The following is a 26,736-nucleotide window of genomic DNA, read 5'->3' on the forward strand; positions in this document are numbered from 1 at the left end:
GGTAGCCTTGGCAGCAGCTGCGCCGGCTCCGCGGGCTCGCCGGGTGGGCTCAGTTCCGCTCACGCAGGAGTCGAGCGCAGCAGGCGGGGAAGGGACCTGCTGAAGCTGCGGCCGCCCAGCCGCTCCCGGAGCGCTCGGCATCTCCCCCGGCCCGGCCGGCCCGCTCCATGCCGCTCCATTGCGGAAGTGTAGCGGGGGGAGGGGGCGGCGGCGGCCGCACGGAGCGCGGGAGGCCGGAGCTCGGCCCCTTGCAGCACTAGGCTCTGGGAGCAGCGCGGCGCGCCCACTGGCCCGGCTGCCCGTGCGCCCGCCGCAGCCTGCATGCCCCGCGCTGCGCCTCGCCCGGCCCCAGCCGCCGCCCACTGCTCGCACCGCTGCTGCCGGGCGCCGGAGTAATATGCTCACTCGAGTGAAATCTGCCGTGGCCAATTTCATGGGCGGCATCATGGCTGGCAGCTCAGGCTCCGAGCACGGCGGCGGCGGCTGCGGAGGCTCGGACCTGCCCCTGCGCTTCCCCTACGGGCGACCCGAGTTCCTGGGGCTGTCTCAGGACGAGGTGGAGTGCAGCGCCGACCACATCGCCCGCCCCATCCTCATTCTCAAGGAGACCCGGCGGCTGCCCTGGGCCACTGGCTACGCAGAGTGAGTGCAGCGACACCGGCGGCGCCCCTGCTCTCCTCGCGGCCCTTCCCCGCACGCTTCCAGCCCTTCTCTCTCCTTGTTCCTCGGCCCCAGGGCCCTCCGCTGGCCGCTGGCTTCCAGGCCTCGGCGGGCACCTCTTTACTGACACTGACCATTTCTCTTTTCTCCCACTCCCCTTTCCCCCAACCCCGAGGGCGCGGCGTCTCCAGCCCGGGTTTGGGTGGTAGATGGGTGGGTGGCAGCGCTGGACCGTGGGAAAGCTAAGGCTGGACGCGGCTGTGAATCTGGTGGCCGTGACACTTGGAAGAAAGAGCGTGGTACAGCTCTGCTGAAGTTTGAAACACAGAAGGGAAATCTGGTATCTGTGCTCCCATTACCCCCAAATCTTTGTGCCTCCGCGTGAAGTTTGTGAGGTAGAGCTTGGAGGAACTGTCCCTGCGCCAGGGTTTGCGGGGTGGGGCGGTTGTCCGAGCCCTGGAAGCGGCCGCGGCCCCGTGCTTGGATGCACAGTTCAGAAGGTCTCAGTTTCTCTGATTTCAGCCTAAGAGCTCATTCGCTTGTCCTTTAGCAGGTAGGAAAACCCTGCGCCTTTAGTAAACGCCAGTACTGTTTCCCCCTGTCCTTGGGGAGGGGGAAACTTCTTCCAGGTGTCTAATGATAGCATTTTGGTAATCAGTTTTGGCAATTAAGCGAGAGATTGAGTGATCTACTATTTCAAGAACCGGTTGAGTTAAGTTGACGACCTGGAGTGGAATTGGGAAAGGAGAGAGGAAGGATTTTAATGGCCTTCCCCCAAACCTACGGCTACTCTTCCAGTTACCACTAATGAACGTTCTATGAACGTTAGGGTAATGTTTCTTCCCCTATTCAGCGTTATGAAGCTGGGAAACTCGGAAGGTGGAATTTAGCAGACCAGAGTTCCGGGATTAATAATGACCAGGTGGGTGTGCAAAAGTGCACGCAAACCCTTGGTGCCTGGCACACCTGCCCCTTTTCCTTTAACTTCATCCGCTCTGTTATCTTGGCCCTCCCTTACCAGTGCACAGCCTCGCCCGCTGATTGGTTCATCGGGGAACCAATCAGCTCTCCCGACGCCTGGGCGCTTCGATGCTGACCCTGTTCTGGTGGCCCGGATACCCCCGAGCAGGCCTGGTTCCCGACGCTCCGGGTTCCCGGGTAAGGGTTGGTTTGGGAGACGCTCTTCCTAGAATCTCGAATTCTCTTTTCCTTTGCCTTTCATCATACAGCCATTTCTCCACCGGCTGAAATAGAAAATATATATAATTGGGGATAGATGACTGGAGTGTGTAAAAACAGTGAGGACACAGAAGTGAGAGTGATGGGTGCTAAAACAATAAAATTTAACACATAATAAAGGGCAAAGCATGGTAGAGAACGGTGAGGTTGGGGAGGTAGAAAATATCAGTATACGTTTCAGGAGAAAGCCAAAGCAAAAACACCTGTGTGAGGGAAAAGTGCCTGCCAAAACACCAAGTACTGTTTCTCGATTGAAAAAAAAAAGTTTAAACGACCATTTGGACCTTTGCAAGGCCAAAGGCAACTTGGAGGCATACGGTGTCCTACAATTCTGTAGGTGGGGGACCTCGTGCCTGTCAAAAACCTAAATGTGTAGGGCCCATTGTCACTCCAGTGGGTTCCCCAGGGCAAGGGCACCTATCTGAAGGGCAGAGAGATAAGAAGAAAGATGTTTAAAACATAGAATGTGGAAGCTACTTGGACACGTAAAAGGAGTACCTCAGTTAGCAGGAAGGAAAGGAAAGGGGAAAAAAACAACCCGTTTCCAAATGTTTGGATCCTATGACAAGCACACGATGTGCCAAGGGCTGTAAAGAATATAAGGGAATCTGAAATGAGACGTGTGGGAGGGGTAGTTAGCTTCCTTATCTCTAAGAAGCTTATCTTACCCTAGACGAGGACACGAGGGAGGTTCAGTTGTAGGTTAGAAAGGCCACTGTAAGATGTTTAATTATTAAAGCTAGTTATAAAAGTAGTACATACTTGTTAATTCAAGCAAAGACCTGTATACAAATGTTGTCTTGTCACTTCCCTCTGTCAGATGTTGTACTGTACCACTTCCTCAAACTTTGAACTATAGTTTATCTTCCTGCAAAAATACATCCTGAATGATCAAAATGGCTGAAATAGGGAAGGCGAGAGACAGACAAGTAGGAACTGTGGTTATGGTCAGAGGCCACTTCCAGTAATACTGCCCAGGATATACTGGGAGGAGGAATTCTGTTTGTTCTGGAACGTACCTTAGAGGGATAGAATTGGTAGGAAGATTGCTCAGAGTGGGGATCAGAGGGGTGCTCAGAGTCACAGCTTGAATCAGAAGAGGTTTGTTTACCTTTCCAGAAAGTGAGCTGCTTTCTAAGCCTTCCTGGGGAGGAAGAATTGGCATCACTTGGTGACTGAGGAGTTAGAGGAGAGTTGAACTCTAGTGTTGTTGAACTTTTGGATGGTAGGGAAAAAAAAAAAGGTGAGGGCTTCCCTGGTGGCACAGTGGTTGAGAATCTGCCTGCTAATGCAGGGGACATGGGTTCGAGCCCTGGTCTGGGAGGATCCCACATGCCGCGGAGCAACTAGGCCCGTGAGCCACAACTACTGAGCCTACACGTCTGGAGCCTGTGCTCCACAACAAGAGAGGCCGCGATAGTGAGAGGCCCGCGCACCGCGATGAAGAGTGGCCCCCGCTTGCCACAACTAGAGAAAGCCCTCGCACAGAAACGAAGACCCAACACACCAAAAATTAATTAATTAATTACTAAACTCCTACCCCGAACATCTGAAAAAAAAAAAAGGTCTATTTTTTGCAACATATTGTTAATCCCTTTAAGAAGGAGATACTCTGTAGATTATAGAAGTAGAGAATTAGCTTAAGTGATCCCTGTAAGATTTGGGGATCCAGAAACAGAAGTCCCTCATTTATTCAGTATTTATTGGCATTGTGCGAAGTGGAATTTCCTGCTCCTCAGAAAGCCTCCTATTGTGGCTGAGAAGTTGCCATTTGATTCAGGGCTGTATGCTAGGTTGTAAAGCATTGTAGTTACAGATAACATCCACGAAGCTAAAATCTTTCCAAAAACATTGATTAGCAAGTTTTATTTTTTAGTTTGGTGTTGAATCACTGACTTAGCCTGTTAGACCTGATCAGAGAGAGCCCATGGGAAACAATAGTCTGACCCAGAGACCTCACATGGTAGCTGCTTCCTTTCTTTTCCACAAGTTTAAATAACCACCCAAGTGCTTCAAGGACCCGGAAGTCAGTTCAGTTTTTAATAGGTTAGAAGTGCATTTTGACTTTTCTTCTTGACCTTTTACCCAACCTCTTTCCCACTGATGGTCAGTTGGATGTAGTGGATGTGGAGTTTGTGCCTGAAACTACGACAGTGGATAATGCAGAGAATATGCAGTGCTCTGTATATGAAAGCATCATATTCAAGTTTTATCAGTGGTAAATTTCTTTGCTTGTACAGAAAGAATAAATCATAATTATAGTATTATCTTATTTAGATTATAGCTGTAACTATGCAATTTTTTTCCTATTACCTTTCTTATAAAAGTGCCCCAGGCATGGGTATTTAAAGAAAGCTACTTTGATAGTTTCTGTTAAATGTGCATTATATAAGTTCTTTCTGCCTCACGAAGTTCAAGATTGTGAAAATTTTGTTGAAATTTAACCTTATTTAAATCCAGCAAATGGCCCACAAGTATTTGGATTTATTTTGGAATCTATAGGCTCTTCCATCTCCCCAGTCATTGGCACTAATTAGTAATTACGAATAAATTGCATTAGTTGGCTGTGTATTGTTTTTTTTAACATCTTTATTGGAGTATAATTGCTTTATAATGGTGTGTTAGTTTCTGCTTTATAACAAAGTGAATCAGTTATACATATACGTATGTTCCCATATCTCTTCCCTCTTGCGTCTCCCTCCCACCCTCCCTATCCCACCCCTCTAGGTGGTCACAAACCACCTAGCTGATCTCCCTGTGCTATGCGGCTGCTTCCCACTAGCTATCTGTTTTACGTTCAGTAGTGTATGTATGTCCATGCCACTCTCTCACTTCGTCCCAGCTTACCCTTCCCCCTCCCTGTGTCTTCAAGTCCATTCTCTAGTAGGTCTGTGTCTTTATTCCCATTCTCTAGTAGGTCTGTGTCTTTATTCCCATCTTACCCCTAGGTTCTTCATGACATTTTTTTTTCTTAGATTCCATATATATGTGTTAGCATATGGTATTTGTCTTTCTCTGTCTGACTTACTTCACTCTGTATGCAGCTCAATAACAAAAAAAACAAACAACCCAATCCAAAAATGGGCTGTGTATTGCTGATAGCAGAGAAACCACTATTTCTCCCTGACCGCAAAGCTCAGAAATCCCCTGCCCTTTGTTTTTCCCTTCTGGCCTCTAGTACACCCACCCCTCTTACACCTGGTAGCAGAGCTCCTCCCTGGGAACTCCCTCTTTGACTTTTGCAACTGAAGAACCTTGAGGTTCTCCACTTCTTGTTGGATAAGGAGGAAAAGAAATGAGTGGGGTGTGGTGTTAGGGGGCTTTCACTTAACGGAGCTCTCCATAGCACTTTTCTGCAGATCCGTGCAGAGTAGCCTAAAATATTTCATCTACCTTTCTACTAACCTGCAGAAGGTATTAATTTCCTATTTTAAAGCAGGTGGCTAAGCTCTCCTCCATTTTTCAGATTATAATGAAGTCATCCCCTCAGGGGTGGAGCTCCTGGGCTGTCCTTTTTCTTAGAAACATGGATCAGCTTCCTTCAAAGACTAGTGATGCTTCAGGTAGAGGATTTAATTATCGTGAGGGGTTGTGTTTATCCTGTGTTGCAGCCCCAGTTACATAGACATCGTCTCTGATTTTGCCCCACCACACAATGCTTCCTTATTATATCAACAGTTACATCCATACCGACTGATAACTTAAAACTGACTGCATGATAGAATTGTTTTCTAAAAATGTATAATGTTATTGAAGATAATTTAGAAATTGAGGTATAATTAACATACTAGTTTCAAGTGTACAGCATGATTCAATATATGCATGTACTGTGAAATAATCACCACAGTAAGTCTAGTTAACACCCATCACCACACACAGATAGTTTTTTTTGTGATGAGAACTTTTAGCAACTTTCAAATATACAATACAGTATTATTAACTATAGTCACCATGCTGTACATTACATCCCCAGGGCTTATTTGATAACTGGAAGTTTGTACAATTCTGTGTCTGTGAGTTCGGTGGTTTTTTTCTTTTCTTTTTTTAGGTAAGAAGTGGATTTATTTATAGAGAAACACATTCCACAGAGTGTGGGCCATCTCAGAGGGCGAGAGTGGCCAGTTTTTTGCTTCTTTAAGATTCCAAGTAGAAGTGAGATCATATGGTATTTGTCTTTCTCTGAGTTATTTCACTTAGCATAATGCCCTTAAGGTCCATTCATGTTGTTGTCAATGGCAGGATTTCCTTTTTTATGGCTGAATAATATTCCAATATATATATATGGAATATTATATCTATGGAATATATATATATTTTTTTAATTCATCCATTGATGGACACTTAGGTTGTTTCCATGTCTTGGCTGCTGTAAATAATGTTGCAATGAACTTGGTAATGCAGATATCTTTTTGAGTTAGTATTTTTGTTTCCTTCAGATAAATACCTAGAAGTGGAATTGCTAGATCATATGATAGTTGTATCTTTAATTTTTTGAGAGATCCCCGTACTGTTTTCCATATTGGCTACACTAATTTACCTTCCCATCAATAATGCACAGAGGTTCCTTTTTTTCCACATCTTTATCGACACTTGTTATTTCTCATCTTTTTGATAATAGCCATTCTAAGAGGTGTGAGGTGGTATTTTATTGTGGTTCTGATTTGCATTTCCCTCATGATTAGTGATATTGAACACCTTATCATGTACCTATTGGCCATCTGTACATCTTTGGCAAAATGTCTATTTGTATCTTCCACTCATTTTAAAAATCGGTTTGTTTTTTTTTTGCTGTTTACTTATGTGAGTTCTTTATATATTTTGGTTATAAACTGCTTATCAGATATGTGATTTGCAAATATTTTCTCCCATTCGGTAGATCGCCTTTTCATTTCTTTGATGGTTTCCTTTGCTGTGCAGAAGCTTTTGAGTTTGATGTAGTTCCACTCGTTTACTTTTACTCTAGTTGCCTTTGCTTTTGGTGTCAGATCCAAAAACTCATCACCAAGATCAATGTCAAGGAGCCTACTGCCTGTGTTTTCTAGGAGTTTTATGGGTTCAGGTCTTACATTCAAGTCTTTAATCCATTTTGAATCAATTTCATGTATGATGTAAGGTAGTAATTCAGTTTTTCTTTTGCATGTGCTGTCCATTTTCCCCAGCACCACTTATGAAGAGACTGACCTTTCCCCACTGTATGTTCTTGGCTGCTTTGTCATAAATTAATTTACCATATAGGTATGAGTTTATTTCTGGACTCTTTCTGCTCCATTGATCTATGTGTCTGTTTTCATGCCCATACCATACTGTTTGGATTTATTATCACTTTATAATATAGTTTGAAATCAGGAAGTGTGATGCCTCCAGTTTTGTTCTTGTTAAAGATTGCTTTGGCTATTTGAGGTCTAATGTGGTTCCATACAAATTTTAGGATTGTTTGTTCTATTTCTGTGAAAGATGCCATTGTAATTTTGATAGGAATTGCGTTGAAACTGTAGATTGCTTTGAGTAGTATGGACATTTTAACAATATTCTTTCAACTCATGATCACAGAATATCTTTTCATTTATTTGTGTCTTCAACTTAATTTATCAGTGTCTTATAGTTTTCACTGTGCAGGTCTGGTCTTTTACCTCGTTGGTTACATTTATTCCTATTTTATTCTTTTTGATGCATGTAAATGGACTTGTTTTCTTAACTAAAAAATTTTAAAAATAAGTTAATTTAAAAATTAAGTGTCTTTATAATTTTCTCTGATTTGCCTAATTTGAACAGAGCATTGATATTTTTCCCCCTTGAACTTATGCCATTCTCCCTCAGGAAATAAACAACATTCATCTGCTTCCATTACTTCTCTCATCCAATCAGTGAAATCATTTCATTCGTATGCTGGGTCCATAATATAAGACACAGTCACATCCTCAAGAAAATCTTATGGCATAGTCTTTCCCCCTTTAGTGTCATTCTTTGAAATTAAATTGAAGTGAAATCATGGACTATTAAGATTACAAGAGACCAACACTGCGGGTGGGGGAAGTTGTTTGTTTTGTTTTTAATGTCTTACTGCTTCTGGGCAATTTCAGATCTCAGTATTTGGAGCCTTTAAGTCACACCAGGGAAGCAAATTGTTCTTTTCATCAAGCATTATGATTAGCTGCGAAGCCCTCTGTACCTGAAGGTCGCAAGACCTTTATACATACCTATATAAAGGTATGAATAAAGAAAAAATTATCCTGACACTTGTTAAAAAGGTAAGAAAGACTTTATTCAAGACTATTGCAATAGGGGCATTGTATTAGGGGAGAGAGATCAGACTCAACTCTAACTACGGCAGAGACAGATGGAAATTTATAACCCAAGAACAGAGTGATGAGGTCAGTGGATGGAAAATTACTAAGAGGAAACGTCAAGGGTAGGGGGATTCTTGCTGAAGGTAGGTCAAGGAGTTATACATCAAAGGTAGGAGATGAGGAAATTGATCAGATATCAAGGGTGATCAGATTTGACTGCTAAGTAGGGACATAAAAAAACCAACTTTCTTATTTACTATCAGCAACGGTTCATGAAATAAAGGATATTTTAAATCAGAAGTGTAGAGGCATATAATCTCAGCAAAAAGAACAGTTTTTAGTTTTTTGAAAACGCTATGCTCCTATTTTTCTAGTTTTTCACAGACTCAAAACCATGTATTTTACCTGTCCTGGGGGATTCCCAAGACCCTTTACAGTTGTAAACTTTGTGAGTTACTGGGATTAGGCTGAGAACCAGCGTCTTTCCTTCCAGGCTGTGGTTATTCCCAGTGGGGCCTGCTGTCTCCTTTATTGTGATTACAATTTTGAATTCCCCCAGTACTTTATTATGAAAATTTTCAAATATCCAGAAAAGTTGAAACCATTATATACTTAGCACCCATATGTGCCCATCATCTAGATTCTACAATGCACGTTGTACTGTATTTGCTTAATCATTTGCCTATCCATCAATCCATTCTTTTTATTTTTAAGTGTGTATTTCCATTGGTCCAATGGCACTGATTTATGCTATTAAGTTATTTTCCACAGTAAATTAAAAGTTAGGTTTGAGTAGCTTTGACTTTCTCAGTCGAGAAAACCACCAAACCATTAGGTCCTCATCCATGGGAGGCGGGCAGGAGGGGACCTAGATTTAACTCTTACAACTTGGTGCCCTGCAAATGCTCACTCAGTCCGTATGCTTTCCATAGCTTAGTACTCACATAACTGAGAGCTTTACATGGGGTCAAACTGAAAAGTAGGAATAGTTGACACATCGCTTTGCTGTACTCTTGTTCGATTAAATCAGTGGGAAATTGGTTTAAAACTTGAGTCACTCCTCTTTTCAGCTGGTAGCCACTCAGGTGAACGTTATCTGAGGAGTAGTCTGTTTAGAAAAGACTTCAGAAGGTGTCTCCTGAAAAGCGCTTAGTGAATAATAAAGACACCATTGCGCTGTGTTTACCTTACTTCTGAAGCAGATGTAATCCACTCGGAAATTTAGGGAAATTAAAGTACTTGCTTAATTGCTCTTTTTTCCAGTGAGTAATGTGAATCCATTGTGCTTTCTTTGATATACAATTTCTGACTTAGTTTTCTTTAAAAGACTGTAAAATTTAAATGCTTACCTGTATTTTCTTTCTATGCTTATTTATGAGAAAAGATAATGATACCACCAAGTTACATCTGTAGAGCTCTGTATAGTCCCTGCCATGTATACTTACATATAAGCATCTGTTATCCATGTTTAATAAAAGGAAAATGAGGCCCAGAGAGAACTTAAGTTACTTTAGAATCTCATACCGTCCCGTGATCCTAGTTGTGCCCATGGCTGAATCATTGAACCTGACCATTTGTTGTGTGAAATTTTTCATTAATAAAAAGGCATCATATCCTCATAAACAAAATGCCACAGAAGAGAGTGTGTAATGTATTTAATTACTCAAAGGAAACTAATAAAGCCTAATCTCTAGGTGTCTTTAAATAACGTAAGGGCAAATTAGCACATCAAGTTTTGTATGAAAGGATGCTTTTCCAAGCTTTTAAAAATAGTTCTACTGAGTTCTACTCAGTTCTACTGAGTATAATATACCTTTTAAAAATTAACTTTCTTAATATATGTGCATTTCCTATGTTTAAGTCCAGATATTTTCAAAATTACCATCTTTTCGTAACTTCAAATTGCTTCCCCCCCATTTTAATGTTTTTGGAAACCCTGTAAATCTTAAAACCAATCTGTACATTTTATGTAGTGATGTTTTTCTAAAGTTAATAAATAGATCGTGTGTTTTACTATTAACAGCTACTTAGACACGAGGAAATAGACTGAGGAATTTTGAATAATGAGGCCCAAGTCCTGAGTCAGGTTTTATGAGACAATACTTTTAAAAATTACTTTGGGAATTCTGTTACCTAAGTTCTTACTTCTTACTTAAGCGCAATCAAATCTGAATGGGAATGTTTCAACTTCGAGGGCCAGCAAGGCCAGCAGTGCTCGGAGTGGCCTTCATTTGCTGGTCCTTGGCCTCATGGGCTCCTGCAGGGCTGTCTTGGACTAGTCAGGTCTAATGGAGCCTTGCTGGCTGGCTGGGCTGTGTAATGAATCGTTGCAGGGCTGTGGGAGAGATCAATTATTTGCCAAGCTGAGGTGACTGAAGTGATTCGTGCAGGCTACTGTCCTTTCAGGGAGCTGACAAACAGACATTTAAGCTGTTGAAGAACAGTGCCTTTCTACCAGATAACCTTTTTCATATAAGCATAGGAGGGGAAAAAAATCTCAAGTGATAAATTGATTTTTTAAATAAAAGTGCAGTGAATTATTGAATTGCTATATTTAAGTGGTTGGCCACGGTGTTCTTTACCTTTTTGAAAAGATGAACATTGACAAGTATGTTTAGAACACACAACTGGCAAAAATAAGAGATAGAAAATAAATGCTTAGTAGGAAGCAGATTTTAAGGGACGCTGAATATGAATAGCTCATAAGAGGATGTCAGGGGACGGAGGGAACCAAACTGGTATTACTCTAGAAAGAACTATTAAGTGGGTTTGTTGTTGTTGTTTGTTTTGTTTTTGTTTTAATATAGAAGAGGAAATAGCCACAGTATTTTGTTGCAAATAAATAGCCTATGAGGATACTATAGCCTAAAATATATGTTTGGGAAACACCAAGCGACTTTTTTTTAGCCTTTACCCCGTAAAGCAGGGTTTAGAATAGAGCCAAAGAGCCAGATTAGATGGCCTCTTGGCACCCTGCCCTGTGGTTATTAATAATGGGACCATGCTGCCTGGTTGTTAGAACCAGGTGTCCAGAGCTGGGCTGGTGATTCAGTGCAGCAGCAAATGGGAAGAAAAGAAGAATTGGCAACTCAGGCTACAGCAGCTGGTGTTTATTTTTTAAAATATCCAGGTGCTCAGATGGGAATTGCAGGGGCCTGGCGTTGAAGCCCTGCCTCTCGTCCTCTCTTTGTGTCCCTGGTCATCAGGTCAGTGCTGACAGCGGCCACTTGGCCACGCTGGCCCTTTTCCACCTCGCATACCACCTGAAGTCCTGCCTGCTGCCTTGCCACCCTCAGGAGCACCACGAGGTGTCATTGGTCTTCGGTGTCATGGGTCTTGGGTGTCATGGGTCTTGGGTGGTGCTGTGGATTCCCTGCAGTCCTGGTTCCCAACCTTCTCACTATTATGCACCCATTTATTTATTTATTTTCTTGGATGGATCCCTCATGAACGATTTTGTCCAGCAAGCTGTATAAAAAATAAGTATTGCTGCCCCTTAACATTTTTTTAACCAGACACAGTATTTTCTAACCAGTAGGAGGGGTGGGTGTGGTAATAACATTTAAGCCGAATGCAAAGAATTAACCTTGGTTTCAGTTACTGTATGAGTCCTTACTGCGCACAACCTATTTTTCATTAGCTTTTTCCCCTTCAATATTTAAAATAGCTTAGGTATGTTATTGCTGCCTTCTCTGTCGTAAGGAGAATGGACCACAAGTTAGAACTCTGCTGACAAGGCTTGGCTTTTGTACCACCCCTGAGTTTTCAGCTCAGATTCATGTCAAGATTATTTTGTTTGGGATTTGAATGTGTAACACCTTCCCAGAGCACATTACTTCAAAGTCCCCGACGTCCTTTTCCTTGTTGAAAATTATGTTTTAATAGTTTTATTTTCTTAGCTCGCTAAGTGTTGCAAGTTGCCTGAGAAGTCTGGTGCTCGTCAACTGTAGATTTAATTAAACTCATGCGAGAGTTTTGTTTTGTTTTTTTCTAGCAGAGTTTTGACCCTTGGGCAAAAGTTTGTATTGTAACAATTTTTTAAAAATTAATTAATTTTTATTTATTTTTGGCTGCGTTGGGTCTTCATGGCTGCGCACGGGCTTTCTCTAGTCACGGTGCATGGACTTCTCACTGCGGTGGTTTTTCCTGTTGCAGAGCACGGGCTCCAGGGCGCTCGGGCTTCAGTAGTTGTGGCACACGGGCTCCACGGGCTCAGTAGTTGTGGCTCGTGGGCCCTAGAGCGTGAGCTCATAGTTGTGGCACACGGGCTTAGTTGCTCCGTAGCATGCGGGATCTTCCTGGACCAGGGCTCGAACCCATCTCTTCTGTATTGGCAGGCGGACTCACAACCCCTGTGCCACCAGGGAAGCTGTCTTGTAACAATTTCTGTCATCCACGGACTATGGGTGAGAAGAACTTAAAAACATCTTTAGATGTCTTCTAACCTGCCAAGGTAGAGGAAGGCATTGATCAGTCAGGAACATAGAATTAGTGTTTTTAAAATGATATACTTCTTTTCCTCATCACAGAATTGATACGTGTGTACCATAGGCACTTTAAAATTCTTATAAGTACTATAAAGAACATAAAAATTATCCACAAATTCTATCATTCATAATCAGCTTCAACTGATAATTTGTATCTCTAAGTACATTTGTATTTGTTTACGAAATGGGATAATTCTACATACTGATTAGTTTTTTCACCTGAAATGGAGTGACTATCTCTCCATGTAAATACTCTGTAATTTTTAATAGCTCCATTGTATTCCATTGATGATTTTAACATACTTTTTTTTTTTTTTTTGGTGGTAACCAATTTTTTACTATTAAAAACAGTCCTGGGATGGACTTCCCTGGCAGTCCAGTGGTTGAGACTCCCCCTTCCACTGCAGGAGGCACAGGTTCGATCCCTGGTCGGGGAACTAAGATCCCACATGCCGTGTGGCGTGGCCAGAAAAAAAAAAAACAACAGTCCTGGGATGAATATCCTTGAAGCCAAATCTTCATTAAACCATAATTTGAAAAGTGACATTTTTTCTGAGAAAAATGTTCAAATTGGACTTCTCCAGTATTTCTAGTGACATTATTCAATAGTTTGAAAAGATCAACGTTCAGGGTGAACATTATTATGAGAAATGGCAGTTACGTACCTTATTTTAAAGTACTTTACCAAAGTAATGTTTTTGGTGAGCCAGGCTTCTTTTTTATATTTAGGATTAAATAATTTGGTTTAGAAAAATGACCCTTAAGGACTAGTTTAAGACCCTATTCTGAAGAATTCCCCAATGATTCTGTCATGTCTTCAGCGCTAAAGGCACTCATTGGCTGTCATGCATTTGAGAGATAATTGGTGACATCTTTTGTTTTTATTTAATTGTTTGAACTTTTAATGAATAATATTGAGTGTGTGGGTGTTGTCATATACATTTTAATTCCTCTAATACTTAATATAGAGCTGTATACATTAATGCTCAAATATATACACTGGAAATAGTGGGGGGACATAACGAATATAGTTCTTTTAATTTTAAATGAAGCAGAGGTTACCTTTGTTCTGTGCGTTGATTTCGAATTATGAGCTCAACACCTGGGAATACAACAGTTACCACGATATTTACAAATTTCAGACAAATGTCTGAATATCACTAAGTGTCTCTTGGAGGCATTGCATGGTATCCTCTGCATCTGGATTTCCCTGTGGGGAAACGGAAAAAATGCATTAGCTTTCTGACTCTTAGCTGGAGGTAAGCAGTGAGAACAGTAAAGCAGATTTCTTGGTATATATAAATGAGTGGCTGGGAATGGAAGTCTGTCTGTATGGATACTGAGTTCAGAAACCCACTGAAGTTTCTGAACATCATCAGTCCTTTGTCTGCCCTCTCACCTGCTCAGGTTTTTTTGTTTTTTTCTCTCCATTTTCTTTCTTCTGTTTTATTTGGGGGGTGAGGGTGGAGGTTTGGTGTATTCATAAGATGCTTGCTCATTAATCCTTTCTCAGTGCACAAGCTGAAGCATTATTGAATTAAGCACAATCTATGATTTAGTTCACCTATGGATTAGATTGTTTATACTGAAACTTGCACTTTTGGTTTGGTATGAAAACTCAAAGTCACACAAGGTAATTGGTCCATTTCCCTCTCTGCCCAACCCCAGCCCGATATCTTCTAACTTAAAATCATGTGCATGTAGATATGCACCAGTTAGAATAAAATTCTATACTCGATTTCATTAAATTCTACTCCTAAATTGGTGTCGGTTCCCAAGCTGACCCTGAGGAGTTTTTGTTTTTGTCATCTGTACAGGCACATCTCAGAGATACAATAGTTTCAGTTCCAGACCACTGCAATAAAGTGAATAACACCAATAAAGTGAGTCACATGAATTTTTCCATTTTCCCAGTGCGTATAAAATTTATGTTTACACTCTACTGTAGTCCAGTGAGTGTACAATAGCATTAGGTCTGAGAAAAATGTACATACCTTAGGTAAAAAAATACCTTATTGCTAAAAAATGCTGACAATCATATTAGCCTTCCGTGAGTTGTAATCTTTTACATCTTTATTGTAATCTGTTACAATAGTAACATCAAAGATCACTCATCATAGATGACCATTACGAACATAACAACTGAAAAAAATTGAAAATTTGCGAAAATTACCGAAATGTGATACAGAGACATGAAGCGAGCAAATCCTGTTGCAAAAATGGTGCCGATAGATTTGCTTGATGCAGGGTTGCCACAAACCTTCAATTTGTAAAAAAAAAAAAAAAAAAAAAAATGTAGTATCTGTGGAGCACAATAAAATGAGTGCAATGAAATGAGGTATGCCTGAATATATGTTATATTTACTGTACTGGAAATTAAAACTGAGAAATTAAAAAAAAATTTATAAATTTAGTTAAAAAGAAACATGGAAACATTTTAAATAAAAAATACCCATGTTTTCCAGAAAAAAACCCAATTTAGTAAGAAGAGTGGCATCATTTCACACTCACAAGTCCCTTTAGTGTCTGCCTTAATAGAAGACAGCTGGGGGCTTCCCTGGTGGCGCAGTGGCTGAGAGTCCACCTGCCGATGCAGGGGACACGGGTTCGTGCCCCGGTCCGGGAAGATCCCACATGCCGCAGAGCGGCTGGGCCCGTGAGCCATGGCCGCTGAGCCTGCGCGTCCGGAGCCTGTGCTCCGCGGCGGGAGAGGCCACAGCAGTGAGAGGCCCTAGTACCGCAAAAAAAAAAAAAAAAAAAAAATAGAAGACAGCTGGATTCGTATCTGCTTCTGCACTTAATAGGTTGTACTATCACACTCATGAGTCAGCTCCACTCATACTCATGAAAGAGTGAGTGTGAAAAAGGAAAGTAACATCATAGCATTATGATGAAAATAATTTTGACCCCATGTATCCCTTGAAACAGTCTTTGAGTTTCCCTGGGGTTCCCAGATCATACTTTGAGAACTGCCAGTGTGGAGAATAAACAGTTAACATAACTTTCTGCCGTACTATTTTATTTGGCTGCGCCGGGTCTTAGTTGCTGCGTTTGGGATCTTCTTTGTGGCATGTGGGATCTAGTTCCCTGATCAGGGATCGAACTCCGGCCCCCTACATCGAGAGTGCGGAGTATTAGCCACTGGACCACCAAGGAAGTCCCTCGGTCTTATTTTTTGAACTCTATTTTACAGATAGAAAACCTTAGACCACTTTAAAAAAGTTCCAGTGGAATGTATCAATAGCTCTTCCACTTCCAATATGAATATTTGTACTGATTCAGGAATACACTTCCACACACTGTGGTTTTTATACCAGATGGTGGAGTACTTTGTTTGCTCCAAAGGGCTGTGTGTCATTATGTTTGGGCTATTTAAGACCATTAGACAGTTGAGAGGGGTTAGTATTGTCTATCTTTAATAGATAATAAAAACAATAGGGGCCAGAATTTGCTAGAGTTGGGGTTAAAAGTACAGATCTTTGAGCACTTTAGGTTTATGGCAATTCTGGGATTATTTAGTAGTGTATTGTACTGGCTTTCTTTGTATCGTTTATCACAGATTTGCTGTATACTTCACATGAGCTAAGGGGCAAAATATACAGAGATTTTAAGAGGCTTAACATTCTTGTTGGGAAGATAAATTCATGAAAAGATAAAAATCTAAGCCTAGTGTGACATAGGAGTAGCATGGTGCTGGGGGAAGATGAGAACCTCAAAGATGCAGCTTGAGGTCATCCTGGCTCTTCTAACCAGCTTATGGCTTCAGCAAGCTGGTTCACTTTATTAGTTCTCAGTTAAGTCATTGACTGAGTCCTTTCCAGCTAGGAGGTGCTGAGTAAGTACCTCCTTACTCAAGCACAGCAGAGGTTGTGCACTGATGAGTTATTTTTTACTGACTTGTAAGGTACTTGTATACAGTTCATAAAAGTTAATGCTTTTTCATTTGCCTTATTTGTTTTATCATGAATAAAATCTCTGGAGGATCTGTTGGCTGTTTTGCATGTTAGCAAAGGTGGTAGTGAATTCAAAATCTAATTACATGTGATTTAATGATACAAACTTCTGAATCTAACAGCCTGGTAAACTCAGGGTGGTGGAATGGAGACTAAGCCTCTTGCCTGGAGGATCGACTTCCGTCCCCACATCCTGTGCAGCAATGAAGAGTGAGCACCAAGCACAGACTGTAATATTGTTTCTAGAACAAACAAAATAAAAAATTCTAAACAAACAGTTTATCCTGGATTAAAAGGGACTAAATTTATAGGCTTTTCCCCCCCTCTAATTCTTGGAGAGTAATGAGGCAGTCACTCTCTCTGTCCAGAAAAGTTTTGATTTGAAGTATTCGTGTAGAAGGACCCATTGTTATCAGTGAGGCAGGTAAACTTATGATGGTGATGATCAGCATAGTTGGTTCCCGTTGGTTCCACTCTGGGATGACCTCTTTTAAGGCATGATTCAGTTAGAGCCAAACCATAATTTGTAAAGTATGTAGATGTCTGAATAGAGTATATGAAAAGTTGAAACAGATGTGAAATTGGTAGAAACCTACTGATGCTTCCAGAAAAAAAAGGAATGAAGATCACAACCAGTGTTGACTTTAGCTCCTCTGGTTAGCCCCAAGTTGCCTGAGGGTGGGTGACCTGAGGACATCTGTAGTGCTCTCAGAATTGGGCTGTCACTTGGTGCAGAGCGAATGTCCTCTACTTTGGCAGTTAAACTGCTGTGGAAAGCCGCTGTACTTGATGTAATTTAAATCAATATCTGTGCTTGTATGCGGCCCTGCAGCCACTTTATCACTCTATTCTTGTCAGCATCTCTGACCTAAGAGTAAAGGACGCGGTATCTTGCTTAAGATTTGGTTTTGAAAACTCGTGGAAGTCAAATTATATTTTAAAAGCACTGGGAAGCTGTCTACTTAAAGTGTGTCACTGTGGGACATATTTTCACAGTGTTGAGAATAGTTCTGTTAATCAGTATTGGTTCTTTGTGAGGTGGAGTTGAATATGCTACATTTTTCTATAGTGGAGGATAAATACAGTGGTAGGTTCATTTCAGATGCCAGGTGACCAGCTGCTAGCTTCAATAGCTCTTAGAAGATATCAGGGGTAAATGGCTAGGAATGAGTGGTTGTGTCATTACCTACTTCAGCTTCCTCCCTATTTTGCTTTTTGATACTCTGAGAGGATTGATTTACTTTCGGTATCTGTTCATACCAGAATTGCTTGAGCATCCATTTCTATAGTAGGTTTATTCCAATTTAAATAGGAACGATTCAAAACAGTATGTGCCACTAATTTTTCTCACAAGAAACACTCTTAGTGTTTGAACTTAAATTACATGTCCTTTCCTGGGATATATTTATTTTTACCATATCTCAAAGCAGGGTTTTACCTCATCTGTAAAGGTAATTTTGCAATATTATTAGGAAACTAAGTAATTTAGGTGTTTTGTTCCTTAAATATAATAGGTTAGGTATTTATAAGTTGAAGGGTGAGTTATCTCCATTTCATACCGTATGGCATTCAAGCTTTTTAGAATACGTTACGGGACACACACCAAAAACAAAACAGAAAATGTTTAGATTGTGTTATGTTAGTAAAATAAACAGTTTGATTATTTTCTTTAATAAACATAATTTTAACAATCTATGATCAATAATGCCGACTTCTTTTTTCTACAGTAAAAACCATTGAATCATACACTTTATTTTTTAACATCTTTATTGGAATATAATTGCTTTACAATGGTGTGTTTGTTAGTTTCTGCTTTATAACAAATTGAATCAGTTATACATATACACATGTCCCCATATCTCTTCCCACTTGCGTCTCCCTCCCTCCCACTCTCCCTATCCCACCCCTCTAGGTGGTCACAAAGCACCGAGCTATCTCCCGCTGCTATGCGGCTGCTTCCCACTAGCTATCTATTTTACGTTTGGTAGTGTATATATGTCCATGCTACTCTCTCACTTTGTCCCAGCTTACCCTTCCCCCTCCCCGTATCAAGTCCATTCTCTAGTAGGTCTGTGTCTTTATTCCCGTCTTGCCCCTAGGTTCTTCATGACCATTTATTTTGTTTGTTTTGTTTAGATTCCATATATATGTGTCAGCATACGGTATTTGTCTTTCTCTTTCTGACTTACTTCACTCTGTATGACAGACTTTAGGTCCATCCACCTCACTACAAGTAACTCAGTTTCGTTTCTTCTTATGGCTGAGTAATATTCCATTGTATATATGTGCCACATCTTCTTTATCCATTCATCTGTAGATGGACACTTAGGTTGCTTCCATGTCCTGGCTATTGTAAATAGAGCTGCAATGAACATTGTGGTACATGAATCTTTTTGAATTATGGTTTTCTTAGGGTATATGCCCAGTAGTGGGATTGCTGGGTCATATGGTAGTTCTATTTTTTTAAGGAGCCTCCCTACTGTTCTCCATAGTGGCTGTATCAATTTACATTCCCACCAACAGTGCAAGAGGGTTCCCTTTTCTCCACACCCTCGCCAGCATTTATTGTTTGTAGATTTTTTGATGATGGCCGTTCTGACCAGTGTGAGATGATATCTCATTATAGTTTTGATTTGCATTTCTCTAATGATTAATGATGTTGAGCATTCTTTCATGTGCTTGTTGGCAATCTGTATATCTTCTTCGGCAAAATGTCTATTTAGGTCTTCTGCCCATTTTTGGATTGGGTTGTTTGTTTCTTCGATATTGAGCTGAATAAAGCCCACTTTTAATAAGCCATACCGGGTACAAATAAAACTTAGATTATGTCAGCTAGGTTGACAGGAAACATTGTTAATTCAGTTTTCAGTCAGTTAACATTTATTAAACTCCTACTGAATATAAAGCTCTAAAGTATGAAAAAAAAATGCATTCCCTATCTTCAAGAAGTTCACAGGTTAGCCGGGGAGATATAGTATGTGTCTAACTATAAGACAGTGAGCTACTGTGATAAAGAAATTCAACAAATGCAATGGGAACTCAGCAAATGGGAACTCAGCCTATAAATTTAGTCCCTTATTTCTGGTGGGATTGGGGAAAATGGGAAGGGGGTTAGCAAAGCTGACACTTGTCTAACTCTTATGGAATGGGTATTGGATAGAGGAGGCATATGAGGGAGACAACAGCGTGAGTAAAAAGCATGATGGTGTGAAAGTGGCTATTTCTGGGAATTAGAATTATCTTTTGTGACAATTTGTAGGTATACATTTGTTGAAGCTCCTCAGAGAAAATCTCCACCTGGAGCCCGAGCCGCCTGGCACTACACATAGAATGATCCTGTCTTCTTATGGAAAGAGTGGGTGCTGATAAAATTTTGATTGCTCTTTTTGTTTGCCAGGCGTGGCCTCTGAAATCTCCTGTAAGATTTGTGCTTCCCTTCATTATGGTAAAAAGAACCGTATCTGAATGATGCTTCTGTATTTAGAAATCCTGCTGGGTTGCTCTTGGGATGTACACCTTCACGTTATGTATTGAGGAATGGAGGGGAAATGGGAGATTAGACCTAGTGGGATTTGTCATGGATGGAGGTCTACGGTGAATTCACTGTGGACCACAACTCTTGCTACAGGAAAGGTAATAATGATGAGGGGCATCCTCCCTCGTGTGCTGGTAGCATCACCTGGATATGTCCTGCAGAAGCTCTGCTACAGTCTCTACCAAACACCCCCTGGCCTACCTGATTGAATCACCAGGGAAGTAGAGCACATTCTAGAAAATGGGATAGTAGAACTGAAGGCACAGAGCTGCAGACACTGCTGTGTCTGCCTGTGTTTGACAAGACATTAGATGAGCCACTGAAACCCTAAGCCAATTTTTCTTTTGCCCTGAGATTTCTGACTCATTGCAATTAAAATCAAAGTAAGACCTAGTCCAGAAAGTGTCAGACCTTAAAAAAAAAAAAGTGTACAGAGGCCAGGGACAGGGCTGAAAAGGTAGAATGAGGTGAAGAGAGTGAAGGCCGTTGTATATCATAATAAGGAATTTTATACCATAAATAGTAGGTAGCCACAAAGGATGTTTTTAGTAATCAGGTGTTGGGAATAACATGATGAGATATTTTGGAAAAATAACTGGTAGGCATAGGAGAGAAACAGGTGAAGGTGAGGTATGATAGTGAGTGAAAGAAGAGGGTACTGTTGGAGGGCTTCTAGATGTAGAGCTAGCAGACCGCGGGGGCTGATTGGGAATGAGGAGGAGGTATGCAGTAGGGACATTGAGCACTTTACCCCTTCTCTGATTCTCTTCTTGTCAGGACACATGGGAGGCTTAGACTTTTCTGCTCCCTTTTAAGCTAGGTGGGCCCATATGACTAGTGCTGCCCAGTGTGTTGTGAGCGGAAGTCAAATGTCACTTCCAGGCTGAAGCATTTAACTGTTGTTGGAAGACCATCCAATATCATCTTCCTCTCATGCAATAGTGAGAAGGCTGTGTGTTTTGGATGGTTCATCTACAGGTTGGTGGAGCCTTAGTCCACTGAGTCCCTATAGCAGGGACATTGCCCTGTAGGGTTGTTCAGGTATGTAGTGATCAATATCTGTTGTGTGAAGCTACTAGGATTTGGGGGATGTTTGTCACATAGCATATCCTGACTAATGCATGGTGGTGGCTTGTAGCCTACATTTGTAGACGGAACCTGCAGTGGAAAATCAGGTTTCACTTATTGTATTTCATTATAGGTGCCACCTGAGAAAGAATCTGCACCCATGCTGGGTTAGAGTTAGGTCGATATCTTTGTAGGATTTCTTAGAGCTTGTAATTCACTGTGGAGAATTTTGAAACTGAGGGAGAGTATGTGTTGCTTCCTAAACATATCTGACTATGAAATCCATTTACTTACCTTTTTCGGTAAGTGCACTTATTAACATTTTGAGAAACACAGTTAAGGAAATACCGAATTACACAGCCATAATGGTCTAGGCCTGACACTAATTGCATAAACCAAGAAGAGTCTTCAACTGGAAAGGAAGGATAGATTTGAGGGAAAAGTTGAAAGAAGGATGGACAGGAGTGGGACTGACTGGATGTGTAAAGAGGTTTAATTGTTTTCAGTTGCCGTCTCATTTCCGATTGATTCCTTGCCAGTCTGCATAGTGCCTTTTCAGACCTTTTCCTTTTCCCTCCAACTATCAATCCCATTCGTGCCTCCCTCTGTGTTGGTAGAGGCCCTTACCTTCCCCCCTTACTGGATCTTTGTTCAGCACAAGCTCCTCTTTCAGGTCACCTTGGGACCTCTTTAACATCATCTTTCTTGTCCCCTGCTGTTGGAGATGGAGAAATGTTCTGCCAGAAGTGTTAACGCCTTCTCTCCCTGCCACATACGCTGATACGTGCCCTGACTTCCATCTCCTCTATTTGTAATTCCAGCATCTTGACTCTTCTCGTTGCCTCCCCCTTGGCCCAAAGGTGTGCTAAGTCGTTGCTATTGGGTCAAACGGCACATCCCCTCTTCTAGTCCATATTTCCCCTTCAAGTTACTGGACCCAAAGTTGCTCTCTTTTTGTAACCCCTTTATTTCTTTCCTTACACAAACACACATGGAATGCCTTCTGTATGCCAAGAACCCTTCTGGGTGCCAGAGACACAAAGACGGATTAGAGAGGCCGCTTCCCCCAAAGTGTCTAGTGGGAGACCCATCCAACTGAACAGCACAGGGCATCGTGGGGAGACGAGCCCAGGGCGGGGACATCAGAGAAGGCTTCCCACAGGAGGCGTGGCAGGAGCTGAACGATAAAGAAGTCAGCCAGCCAGTGGAGGGGCTGGAGAGGAGAGAGGGGTTGGTGCACAGAGGAGTGAGAGTAGGACGCACACCAGCAGCTGTGGGTGGTCTCCATGCATTGCTTCTGCTTCAGTGCTCCTCAGGAAGGTGCTTGCCCAAGGGCACTAGTGACTTTTTAGGTTCAAGCAGTCACTTAAATTTATCTTCCACATCCTCACCAGAGCAGTCATTGCTGCTACTCACTCTCTAGTCCATGAACTCTTGCATGTGACTTTCATTGGGAAAGTCACATGTGACTTCCATTGGGATTTGAATTTATCTTTAGCCTTGCCTCTCTCCTGAACACTTCCTGTGGTCCCCTCTGCTGTGATCATCCCTTCACTATGCCTGCCTATATTGTGTGCTTTGCATGAGTCAGAATCTAGATTTGTTTGAAATATGAGTGCAAATTACTGGAGTTGTAAAGGACATGGTAGGTATTCCTTGCTCGTGTGTCATTCACGAGCTAATGGTTTTTGACAATGCCAGGTGGAAGCAGTTGGATAATGCCAAGACCTCACTGTGCCAATACCTATGAACAGCTGCCAATACCTAGGAACAAATCTGCCTTTAGTTTCCAGAGCTACACTGGTCTGTTAATAAAATTCTGTTGTGTAGGTTTTCTGGCGAGATAGCTTATTCTCTTCTTGTTCAATTACATTATGGTGGATACTTTTTTTTTTTTGGTGAATTGCCATGTAATTCGGAATAACGTGCATTTGTCTTGTTAGTTTAATTTTAATTTTAATTTTTGGCTGCACTGTGTGGCATGCAGGACCTTAGTTCCCCAGCCAGGGATCGAACCTGGGCCCCCTGCATTGGGAGTGCAGAGTCTTAACCACTGGACCGCCAGGGAAGTCCCTGTGTGGTTAGTTTTATTAAAGCAAAAAAAAAAAAACCCCCAAAAAACACAACCAATTGAGTACATGTATATTGAGTCAGAGTTACTTTTTGGGATGCCATAGGTAGAAAGTGAATTAACTACTTCTGTAGAATGTTTACATTTCTGCCAAGTGCTTGCTAATGGTGTTCACCAGTGATTTCCAGTTCTGTTGGGGACGTGGCTGTTCACCATCTTCCCTTCCTCAACCTGGGGACCCTCTAGACAGTGGAGGCTCTGTCCTCCCTGATGAGGACATGTGGAGCCAACCTGAAATGGGCATGTAGAGTGTGTGACAAAGAAACCTTTGTGAACACAGCGTAATATAGCCCATCCTTCCTGATGTACCTTTGCAAATTGTGTCAATATTTGGGAAATTAAAGTCAGTGGTTGCCTGCGGTATGAAAGTGGTTCTAGATTTTTCTTTCTTTTTCTTAATTTTACTTATTTCATTGAAATATAGTTGACATACAAATTCTAGATTTTCTCAGTATCTCAGGCAGTAAATTGGGACCGTGAAGAAATAATTCTCTGATAAATGAATGAGTTGTGTAGCTTATGAAGTGGGTTTCACTACTTACCTGAATTTCTAATTAGACTCCTTTAATGTAATCAGCCTTTTGTGGCATTAAGGCTCGCAGGAGTAAAGGCTCGCAGGAGTATTGTGAAATGGATGTCATCTTTTCCTTTTTTATTGAAAAAGGGAAACAGGTGAGTTACTCAAAGGTTTAATAAGGTTAGTCAACAAATATTGCCAGGTGCTGTGGCAGGCTTTGGGATTGAATAGTAACCAAGATAAAACCTGGGCCTTCAGGAACTTAATCTAGTAGAGGAGAAAAACAGCAATTAAAGTATCAAGTGATAAGTGCTGGTATGGGGGAGGCTTAGGGTGTTAGGGGCAGGAAGGGAGGGCTACCTAACGCTGAGCTGTGGTGCTGAGGAGGTGATGTTGGTTCAGCTGAGATTTGTTAGACACTTTCTCTGTGCAGGTAATGGGATGGGTGTTGGGGATACAGTGGAGAAGAAAAGCATGGCCCTTGTCCTCACAGAGCCTGTAGTCAAAGCTGAGACTGAAGGATGAGTGGTAATTAGTGGGAATCTGCCAACGGATCCCCTGAAAGTGGAAACCTATGTGCAAAGGCCTGAAAATAAGTAAATGCTCGGGTCGTAAGACGAGCTGCAGTGGAGCCAGGGACCGGAGGCTGAATGGCCTCGCACACAGGGAAGACTCCAAGCACGCTTGTGAAGAGCATACTTATGTAATTAAGGTCAGTAAATGAATTGTAGAAGATCACATACACAGTTCCTGGAAATATAATATCTTATGCCAAAAAACCCCCCAAAAAACCAAACCCAACAAATTTTGGATGCTACATTTGATTAAGAAACTTGTTGAAATTGTAAGTTCCCTTTTGGGAGGATAAGGAGAATAATGTAGGGTTTAAAAGTTGGGCAAATGAGTGTAGTTTACAGCTTGTAATATTGTTGGGGAGAAAAAGAGGAGTCAAGGGTGACTCCAGAGTTTTGGGCCTGAGAAACAGGGTGAATAAACGGTAGCTCCATTTTCCAATAGTAAGTCAGGGAGGCCCAGCGAGGAGCTGGTGTAGTGCTGTCCTCTAAGCAATGGGCTCCAGAGTTCTTTGGCCCAGTCCAACCCCAGATCAGCTCCTTCTGGCTGACACTTAATGGCCGTTTCCACGTCTGTGAGCCAGGGATTAGTCCTAACTCGCAGGGTGCTTGTGAGTATGAAACAAATGTGAGAACAAGAAAGATGGTAATAATTATTTGTTTAATATATACCCCACTCTTACTGGAAGCCCCTCAGGGCAAGGTCTACGTCTGTTTTGTTTACTGCTCTATTCCCAGCCCGGAACCCATAAGTGAGACAAAACTCTCAATAATGATACAGGGGGATCCTGTCCGGGAGGAAAAATAATTTTCTCTCTACCCTTCTGGGTTCTTGGCTGAGACACTGCCCACTCCCCCACTCTGGTAATAAAGACTTATTAGCAGCAGTAAAGCAGAAGTTTAATCACATGTATGCCTCCTGTATACATAGGAGACACCCAGGGAAACTGATTAACTTCCTGAAACCCCTGGACCTCCAGGGAATTCCCCTGAGTTATCACCTTAAATACCTTTGGCTAAAGACAAAAGATGTGAGAGCCAGTTTTAGGAGGTTATTAGGAAAAGCACAGTAAACAAGGGTAGGGCTGTTGTGCAGATTTAAATTGCTGCCTCTCCACTGATAATAGTTTCTAGAGATTTAGTCATCTTCCTCTTTCCGGAACCAAGAGGGAAACACCCTTACAAATGGAAATTTCCCCTATATGCTTAAATGTCTCTTACAAAGGGTAACATCTACTAGGTTTTCAGAGTTTCTCTGGTGTTTGCTATTTCTTAAAAATAACCAGCTCAAGATCATCCTTATGCCAGAGAGGCATACTTGGAGGTGGCATATTTTGTTCCCCTTCAGTTCCAAAGAAATTTTATTGCCTAAAATCAAGGAGGCATTATTCTTTTTGTGTGTGTGTGTGTGTGTGTTACGCGGGCCTCTCACCGCTGCGGCCTCTCCCGTTGCGGAGCACAGGCTCCGGACGCGCAGGCTTAGCGGCCATGGCTCACGGGCCCAGCCGCTCCGCGGCACGTGGGATCCTCCCGGACCGGGGCACGAACCTGCGCCCCCTGCATTGGCAGGCGGACTCCCAACCACTGCGCCACCAGGGAAGCCCAAGGAGGCATTATTTAAAGGTCAAAAAATAGCTGGAGCACCTCTGTGAAGCCAGCTGGCTGGGATTACCTCCGTTGGGCTGTAGATCCAGATCCCTCCTGGTCACGACTCTGACTTGGTGGTTGTCCACTCCAGTGTTAATTATCAGGTGGGTCAGCCCTGTATCCTCTACAAGCCGGAGACTTTTGAGCCAGAGGAGCAATGTCTTGGAGCTTTATTGTATGTGGAATGTATTTGTTACGTAATGCCTAATGTATTTGTTTCCTAGGGCTGCAGTAAAAAAAAAAAAAAAAAAAAAAAAAAAACAAACCACCAAATGAGTGGCTTAAAACAACAGAAATTTCTTTTCCCACAGTCCTGGAACCGGAAGCCTGAAATCTAGATATTGGCAGGGCCATGCTCCTTCTGAAGGCTCTAGGGGAGAATCCATTCTTTGCCTCTTCTGGCTTCTTCAGGTGGCTGCTGGCATTCCTTGGCTTGTGGTCACATCACTCCAATCCCTGCCTCCGAGGTCACATTGCCTTCTCTCGTGTTTGTGACAAATCTCTCATCTCACCCTTATAAGGATACTTGTCATGGTTGGCCATATTCTTTGTAGTATCTAGGAAGTCTGCAAGGTATGATATTAATTTTGCCTTGATTTCCATTAGCACTCACTGTTTTCAGTCTTAAGACTTTTAAGCT

General features: G+C 41.9%; 1 protein-coding gene across 1 annotated transcript in view; it reads left to right on the forward strand.

Moving 5' to 3' along the window:
* Positions 1–397: 397 nt before the first annotated feature.
* PPM1H (protein phosphatase, Mg2+/Mn2+ dependent 1H) overlaps positions 398–26,736 on the forward strand; it is a 257,523-nt gene continuing 231,184 nt past the window's right edge. Inside the window, exon 1 of the mRNA XM_065887438.1 lies at positions 398–642. Within this exon, the coding sequence (XP_065743510.1) occupies positions 398–642 (245 nt within the window). The remainder of the gene's footprint in view (positions 643–26,736) is intronic.

Source organism: Phocoena phocoena, chromosome 11 (genome assembly GCF_963924675.1).
Source record: "Phocoena phocoena chromosome 11, mPhoPho1.1, whole genome shotgun sequence".
In the NCBI taxonomy this organism is placed as follows: domain Eukaryota; kingdom Metazoa; phylum Chordata; class Mammalia; order Artiodactyla; family Phocoenidae; genus Phocoena; species Phocoena phocoena.